The 8,500-nt window shown below is 57.4% G+C and overlaps 1 protein-coding gene across 1 annotated transcript; it reads left to right on the top strand.

Moving 5' to 3' along the window:
• Positions 1-6,816: 6,816 nt before the first annotated feature.
• Positions 6,817-8,178, top strand: C11H11orf96 (chromosome 11 C11orf96 homolog). Its single transcript, XM_021684757.2, has one exon. It carries the CDS (start codon positions 6,991-6,993, stop codon positions 7,360-7,362), a length of 372 nt encoding a protein of 123 aa, XP_021540432.1. The 5' UTR covers positions 6,817-6,990; the 3' UTR covers positions 7,363-8,178.
• The last annotated feature ends 322 nt before the right edge of the window (positions 8,179-8,500 follow it).

The following is an 8,500-nucleotide window of genomic DNA, read 5'->3' as shown; positions in this document are numbered from 1 at the left end:
ACACGCACACACTGGCTGGGCCAAATACACCCATAGTGCAGACTGACCCAAACAGCAACATCTGGAATAACCATCACCTCACTCAGCCCTTGGAGGCATGAGATCAACTCTGGGGAGACTTCTGGGTGAGTGTAGGGGGAAAGCCAGCTGACCAAGGCTTCTAGCTGGCAATCGGTCCATATGCCAGGGTGGCAAAGCAGTCACCGGAAGTGACCCTCCTGCCTGTCCCCTCTACCCCCAGGAAGCAGGGGAGCATCTGGGAGCAGAACTGCCCCAACCCCATTCTTTCTGCTTTGTTCTGTGGCCTCCCCGGCTCAATGCGTCTCTGCATCCTGGGATGGACTTGGCATCCCTGCTCCCATCCGACCTGGGCTAGTGTACTGCAGGCTCCCTTGGAAACAAAACCCTGTTAATAGCTGAAGAACTGGTGGTTGCTTTTTTTAAACCTGGGCTCTGCCCAAAAGCCAAAGTGTGGGTGGGGATGGTGGAGGAGGTGGTAGCATAAGCCCTCCCCGGGCTGCTACCATCTTCTGCCCCATCTGCTCCCCCAGCAACCCCCTCCATGGAAGCCGGCCTTCCCCCGCAGCCTTAGCTTGGGCTGTTTGCCACTCTTGGGCTCAAGAGGAAGCCTCTCCTTCTTGGGAACAGGTCACCTCATCCCTGATCCTCCTGAGGATTCTAAAATGTTAGAGCCTGGTGGGCCCCCAGTAAGTGAGTTTGGCCTCCTCGCATCACATATAGGGAAACTGAGGCTCAGAGGTGGGAAGCAACTGGTTCAAGGCCACAGAGTACATGGGGGATGGAGCAGATATGGCATCCCGCGCGTCTGATGTGGCCGGTGCTGTCCCCATCCCGTCGGAGGGGCAGGGAGATGGGGTGGTACAGGCAAGGAGCACTGCTTTCTGGGTCAGGCACACCTCCCTGGCTTCCAGCGCTGCACGTAGCACTGAGAGTGACCTTGGTGAGCTACAAAGCCCCCAGAGTCCTCATCTGCAAAATGGGGGTGATAGCGAGGCTCCCCCTCAAAGGACGCTGTGAGGATGATTTTAGGTGAGGTCCACGCAAAGCACCATTGGCAGAAGGCCAGGCGCATAGTAAATATTCAACAGATGACATTTCTATGTCCCTCTTCTGTAATCCCAGGGCTACAAGCCTACTAAGAAAAGGGGCCATCCTCATCCCCTTTCATGGCTATCCTCTGCCCCACTGGGCCCAGGGAGGCAACTTAGCCTGTCCTGGCAAAGCCCACACTGACCCAGCAAATTGAGCAAGGCCCAGAGGGCAACATAACCCAGGCCCTGACGCCTGGGCAGACCCCCCTCCCAGAACCCCCAGGTCTGCCCACCCCTCCTCAACACATGCAGCTCTCACCCCATACCACCCATGCACCTTTGGAGGAAGGTAGATATGGGCTGGGGGTTCTGTTGAAGGAGGCCAATATCCCCTGCTACCCCCCAGGACCACCTCTGGGCACCAGCAGTAACACCATACAATGGAGACGTTACTTAGTCACTTAGAGCTTGACCTTGCTGTGTCTGGCTTTTTCCTCTACCTTGTGAGTCAGGCAGAGAGCATAAGTCACCCAAACCCTCAAATGCCCCCTGGAGCAGGAGTCTCTTGGTCCCTGTCCATCTTCTCTACCATGTTAGGGGGCTGGGTAGGTTTGAGCATGAGATAATGAACACAAAAGGAACTTGATTCTCATGCTTCCAACATGCTGGCATTCCGCTAGCTGCTTTCCATACACTCATCATGGACTCTCAGCAGCGTTACTTACGCATTGAGGTGCAAAAAAGGAGTCTCAGAGAGTAGGACCTGCTCAAGGTCACAGGATGAGCTCGGGGCAGAGGGGATGGGATCTAGCTCCGTGTTCTCCTGACCCAACAGTGGCCCTTGGCTGACTCCTGCAGAGCTGGAGGGCACAGCACATTCGAAAAGGCCACCTAGGGCTGGGGTTGGTCCTGGAGGTAGCCTGAGAGGTGGAGAGCTGTGGATTGGGGCCGGGGGGTGGGGGGTGTCAGTGGTCGAACAGAGGATTCTAGGTCATGTGGGAGCTCAGATGCCATCCTTGAGGGGAGGACCATCTCTCTACCCTCCCTCTCCTCTTCCTAGAAGCCCCCTGTGAGCAGGGCCAGACATGCAGTGGAGTGGAAGTGAAGGGGGCCGAGCTGGTTGCTAACCTGGGACCGTTGCTGTGAGCCAAGGGCCTCTTTTCCTACTTTCACCTCCCTGGGGCCGGGTATGGGGAGTCTTCTGTCAAGGGAAGCTGAGAGGAGCGACCTAGGGCACCCCAGTCCCTTGGGGTCTGGAGGAGCTGTGCATGTTGGGAAGGAAGCCCTGGTGGAGATGGTGTTGCCAGGAGCTATGGGAGCAGAGGTCACGGGGAGCTGAGGAGCAGGGTGGCGGTCCACTCGTGAGGAACCCGGAGCTCCTGCTGCGTGCCAGAGCTGGCCCAGGTACTGGGGAGAGACGGAGGCTGGCAGGCCGGTGGGGAAGGCAGACAACACTGTTGAGGGGAACAAACAGGTAAGAAGGCCATTTAGTTAGTGGTATAGAGTGACTGAGGGACCACTTGGAATAGGGTGGCCAGGGAAGGCTGCTCTTATGGGGCACCATTTGAGCTGAGACCTCCACAGTGCAGAGAGATTAGTGGCTTGCCCCAGGCCCCACAGGAGGTTCAGGTAGAGCCAGGCTAGGACCTGTCTCTGGACTGCCATTCTAATCATCTTCCTCCTTCTAGAAACATCCTTCTCGTGCATTCTGACATGTTCTCCTGGTTTCCCTCTTAACCCTGTTGGACATTGCTTCTCTGAGTCCTTGACTGGCTCATCTGGCCCCCCAGTGTTGGCTGCTCGCAGCCCTTCTTTCTCTAGAAGGCGGGCTTTCAACCACTATCCCATCTGTACCCTGAAGATTCCCAAAGTGCTACTCCATCCCTCACCTCTCGTCTGAGTTCTGCCAGTGTCCTGCTTGACCTTAGATGTCTAGTGGCTCTCTTGGTTAGGACAATGCTGAGTCGATATAATAGAGACCTGAAATTAGAGTAGTTTAAAAATATTCAGTTGACTGCCTTCTCATGTAATAGCTCCAAGGGAAGTGTTTCAGGTTGGTAGATAGCTCTGCCCCATGGGGTCATGTAGGGATCCAGACTAACATGAAGGATCCAGGGTCTGGTAATCACTCTTCCAGTCGGTATGGGGAAAAACATGGAAGCTTAGGGTGGGAATTTCCTCATACGCAAGTGGGGCAGAAGTCGAACCGTTGACTTCTGCTCACATTGCACAGATGACTCTTTTGACACATGGCCCAGTCTTAGCTGCAAGGGAAGCTGGGAAATGTGACCCAGCTGATGGACAGCTAGCAGTCTCCGCCACAGTCCCCCTTCTAGAACCATGAGGACTTCCCTGCTCTGGTGGTGGAGGAGGTTCTGGCCCTGTGTCTCCCTGGCCCTTGACTTTGCCCTTGGCAAATTCCTTCTTGTTTATTACTCTTCACTACCACCCTACAGGGTATTGAAAGTCTGTCTTCTTTGAACATGTATTTGGGCTGGAAGGATCATGGGCTTTTGAAGTCCAGCCTTGCAGTTTTGTTGATAATAATAATTCCTTCAAAAACTTGGTCTGCCTCTAGTCAGTTCCATGTGCCAGCAACCACACCCAGAGCTCCTTTCTTGTCAGAGTTATTAAGTCTGTTTGCCTTGCCCAACTCCTCTCTCTCTCATTTTAAATGAAAGTTATCCTAAAGGCATCTAAAATAATAGACTTGAATGACAAGGCAACAGTGCTAATATAATACTTTGCTACAGGGGTGGTCCCTTGGCATGGCCTCACAGACAAGCTTGGAGAGGGTACTGGGGAGAGGTGGTCTGCCACAACAAGCCATGACAGTCTGATTTTCTTCTGCTCCTTGGACAAAACCAACTGGGCTTTCCAGCCCTGATGATAGTGGGTCTCTGTATTATCTCCCCTTCTGCTCATCTCTTCTTGCAAACTAGCCAATCTCTTTGCTGGGGTATCTGGCTAAAAGCATCATTGAGCAGCCAACACGTGCAACTGTTTTTAGCTCTTTCCAGCCGTTTTTCAAGAATTACAGGCTCAGTAGGCATGTGGTCCGTCTTCCGAATGATCACAGGTAACGGTTTTAATAAATGTTTTGTCACAGCATAACAAGGGTCACCAGCTTTCCATCCTCCACTCCTGGTTTCTGTATTACCACCTGTTGGCGAAGCCAGTGCCACAGATTTTAGGGTTTTTATACATGGCAGCTTTGCATTCCTGGTACCACTTTCTGTATTAGAGTATTGCTAAGCTGCTGTTAAAAGAAAATCCCAAATAAGATGGTCTTAAGATTATATAAATAAACTTTTCACTCGCATAATATAGTTCCGATATGAGCACTCCAGGCCTCACCTCCATAGGTAGAGGATTTTGATGGCTAGCCAGCAGACTCCACAATGGCCCTGCCACTCTCCAACCTTCCTGTCCCGGTCTACCACTCGCTCAGGCCAAATCCATCAAAGTCAATCTTGATTCCTCCTACCGCCCCATCTAATCCATCAGCAAGTCCTCTCATTCTCTCTTCAGGCACATCCCAAATCTGACCTTTTCCCTCCCTCTCCACTGTCTTCACCCAGTCCCTGTCTTCAGTGCCTTGTATCTGGGCCGGGAGGGGGGGCGGTGATGTCACACTCTTGTAAGTGGGCTCCCTGCTTCTTCCACACCCCTCCCTCTCCAGTCCACGCCTCACATGGCAGCCGGAGTGAGCTCTTAAAAACAGGGATTGGAGCATGTCGCTCCCCTGCCCCAAACTCCCCAGTGCCTTACCATTGCCCTCAGAATAAAATGCTGTCTCCTTAACGTGGCCATCAAGGCCTTCTGCGCCTGTCCCTACTCCTCATCCCCCCTTCCCACTCTGCTTTAGCCACATGGCTTTTCTCACTAGCTCTTCCCTGCCTTGGTGCCTTTGCCCTAGGGTCCCCTTTGCCTGAAACACTCTTCATTTGATCACACTCTGGTTCCTTCTTTGTACTGCACAGGGCAAAGGGCTTCAGGGTTAAGTTTAGAGTGAGGGCTTAGGAGCGAAGTCACCTGGGTCTGAAACTCAGCTCTGCTGCGTACCAGCTGTGTGACCTTGACTAAGCTGCTTAGCTTTATCTGTGCCTTGGTTTTTCTATCTGTAAAGAACAATAATAAAAGTATTTGTTTCCCAGGGCTGTTGAGAGGAGTTAAGGTATAAAAAGTACTCAGAGCATGGCCCATATTAAGCATGTAGCAGTGTTATTATTGTCCCTCAGGGTCACCTTAAATATCACCCGCGGTGAGAAGCCTTTCCTGGCCACCCCTTCTGCACCTTTCTACATCTGCATCCCTCTCACACCACCCAAGAACACGGTCTTGTTTCCATATTTACTGTCTGCCCCACCCACTGGAATGTAAGGCCAGAGCTGGGACACAGGCGGTCCTTAATGAATCTGTTGAATGGCTGTGGGAGGAATGGAGGCCAAATCCCATCGAGTCCCTTCATTCCCCTGGCCCTGTGAGCCTAGCTGGGTGCCTGTGGAGAAGGTGGAGGCAGGGTGAGCTCCACCCTTTGCCTGGCACTCTTGAGGCCCCTGGGGTCTGGAGCCATGCTCACAGTTCCTTCTTGGGAGTCAGGAAAACGAGGGCACCTGCTCTTAGAAGCCCTAGGGGCACGGGGGGGGGGGGGGGGGGGTACCAGCCTTCGGCCCCGGCACCATAATAGAGCGCCCTGTGCGGTCTGCTCCACCTGGTTCCATCCGTTCCTAGAGAACTAGCTACTTATCCTCTCTGTGCCTTTACTATCTCATATGTAAATTTGGGAGAATACCAATTACCTCACAGGGCTGTTAGGAAGATTAAATAGGGTAATATATGTAAAACGAAGCTCACTGGCTGGCTTGCAGTGAAGCTCTCCAGATTGTAGTTATTATCATTGTTATTAGTGCCTATCCAAGTGTCATTCTTCTGAGAATGAATAGGGGGCTGGTGCCCGAGGGACTTGGGGGTGGGGTTGTGAGGAGACGGAGAGAAGGCGGCTAGGGAAGGGAAGAACCGGGATGGAATAATCGGGGTGCGTCTTTATTCGTGCATGGCTCTGTGCGTGTTTGTGTGTGTATATGGATTTGCGTTTGTCTGGGGATGGGTGACAAGGATCCAGAGAAGAAACCCAACCCTTTCTCCGAACTCAGTTCTGGGGAATCAGGTGCCCCGGCTCTCCCGGCGCCCCGGCTCTCCCCGCTGGAGGAGGGCTGGGAGCTGCCTCCACCCAACGCAGAACCCGCCGCGGAATCACCAGCGTCTTGAGTGTGTGCATTTGGGATCAGGGAGGGGGAGGGGACCTGCGCCGCCGCGGCCACCACGGTCCGTACGAACTTGGGGATCCCAGGACGGACAGTGGCAGCCCCCAGTGCGGCCGATCCGAGCCCCACCCCGCCGCCGGCTCTCCGGCCACCCCGCCCCGCCGCGTGCTCCCGGGGCCTCGGATGCTCCCGGAACCCCGCGGGCGGGGCCTGCCTTCCGGAGCCGGGTTGGCTGGGGGCGGGCGGGCGGGCGGCGCTGGGGAAAGGGCCGTTACTTTCCCAGAGCGGCGGGGCGACGTCAGGCGGAAGGGCGCGGGGCGCGCACGCTTTAAATGGCATTCGCTGTCATCCGAGCTCGCGGCCGTGTGGGCAGGAGCGGGCTATATAAGCGGCGGGCCGGGCCGCCGCGGGGCAAACGGTGACAGCCGCGGCGGCGAGCGCCCGGGAGCGCAGCCCAGCAGCCGAGCCCCGCGCCCCCCGACGGGCCCTCCCGCCCGCCCTCCCGAGGAACGCCGACCCGGGCCCGCGAGGGCCGCCGCCACCCCGCAGCAGATTTGGATCCCCCGCCCGGCGAGCCCCAGGCTGCTGCCTCCCGGGGGGCCCCGGCGCAGCGGCCGCCCCCTGAGAGCCCCGGCGCCCCGCCGCCCGGCCCCGAAGACGCCGGTAGCGCCATGGCGGCCGCCAAGCCCGGCGAGCTGATGGGCATCTGCTCCAGCTACCAGGCGGTGATGCCACACTTCGTGTGCCTGGCCGACGAGTTCCCGCAGCCCGTGCGGCCCGCCAAGCTGTCCAAGGGCAAGGGCCGGCTGCGGCGGCCGCGCCAGTCCCGCTTCAAGACGCAGCCGGTGACCTTCGACGAGATCCAGGAGGTGGAGGAGGAAGGGGTGTCCCCCATGGAGGAGGAGAAGGCCAAGAAGTCGTTCCTGCAGAGCCTGGAGTGCCTGCGCCGCAGCACGCAGAGCCTGTCGCTGCAGAGGGAGCAGCTCAGCAGCTGCAAGCTGAGGAACAGCCTGGACTCCAGCGACTCCGACTCGGCCCTGTGAGGGGCGCCGCCCGCCGGGGGACCCGCGAACCAAGCCCCAGAGGGTCCGGGCCCCGCGCCCCGGGACCCGCGAGGACCGGGACCTCTCGCTGGGCTGCGAGCTGCTCGGTGCGCCCCGCGCTGCACTGGTGCCGGGCCGGAGCGCGCGGGGGTGCCGGGGAGGGGGGCCGCTTTCTTTGCCCTTGTAAATGTTTATTTTTTAACTCTTCCCAGTACGGACTCTGCCATGAGTGTGTGCGGGAGGCGCGCCTGCGCTGAGTCGGCCCTGGGTCGCCGGGGCTCCCCCGAGAGCCGCTCCACGCCCTTGTCTGATGGTTTGCAACTCCGATTTTGCACACCGCTCCACCGTGCCCCCCAGCGCACACCCGTTCACACTCACGCCAACACACTCTCGCTGAACACTTTTATAATTGTTAGGCGCGGCCGATGGGACTTGGGGCGCAGCGCAGCTGCTGCTGCGGCCGGAGGACTGATATTTATTTTTGCATTGCAATGGCTGACGGCGTTTATTTAACAATCTTTTTACTTGGATATGTCTGTGAGGCTCCCGAACGGAGACAAATAAAGTCAATATATTTGCACAGTGCATTTCTCCAGGCTCTTGACTTCTTGAACCTTCGGGGCCCAGGCTCCCGAGACTGGGGGAGGTGGGAGAAGGATGTGGCAGGAATGTGGGGCCAGGGATCCCCGGGTGGAGGTAACTCCACAAGCTTCAATCACCGGAACGAGGTCGCGCCCGCGGTGCCCGGGGCCATTACCCGCCGCCCCAAGTGGATCCACACCCGGCCCAGAGCGCTCCTGCCTCCCTGCTCTGTTCCCCATCGCCAGCGTCCGGGATGGAGCGAAGCCGCCCGCGAGGCGAAGGTCGGCGCCGTGAGGACGGAGAGAACCTTTCTTGGTGCGGTTGACCTCTCAGGGAGGCCGGGTCATCGTCCCGCACTCACCGCGGAAGATCCCACTCACTCGGCGCCCCTTACAGGCGGCGGGTGGGGCGCTGCCCGGGCCAGCAGCGGGAGACCTGGGCGGGGATATTTGGGTGGTGGGACCCGACAGAGTGCTGCGCGTCTCCCGTGCTGACTCAGCGCCGTGCCGGGCGCCCCTGCACTGGCCCCAAGCAGACAGCGGCCGTTTCGGTTCTT

This window comes from Neomonachus schauinslandi, chromosome 11, assembly GCF_002201575.2.
Source record: "Neomonachus schauinslandi chromosome 11, ASM220157v2, whole genome shotgun sequence".
NCBI lineage: Eukaryota > Metazoa > Chordata > Mammalia > Carnivora > Phocidae > Neomonachus > Neomonachus schauinslandi.
The sequence above is the reverse complement of the archived record's forward strand: the minus strand, read 5'-3'. Positions and strand labels throughout refer to the sequence as shown.

Coding starts and splice junctions, on each gene's coding strand:
- C11H11orf96 (XM_021684757.2), top strand. CDS start 6,991: ATGGCGGCCGCCAAGCCCGGCGAGCTGATGGGCATCTGCTCCAGCTAC.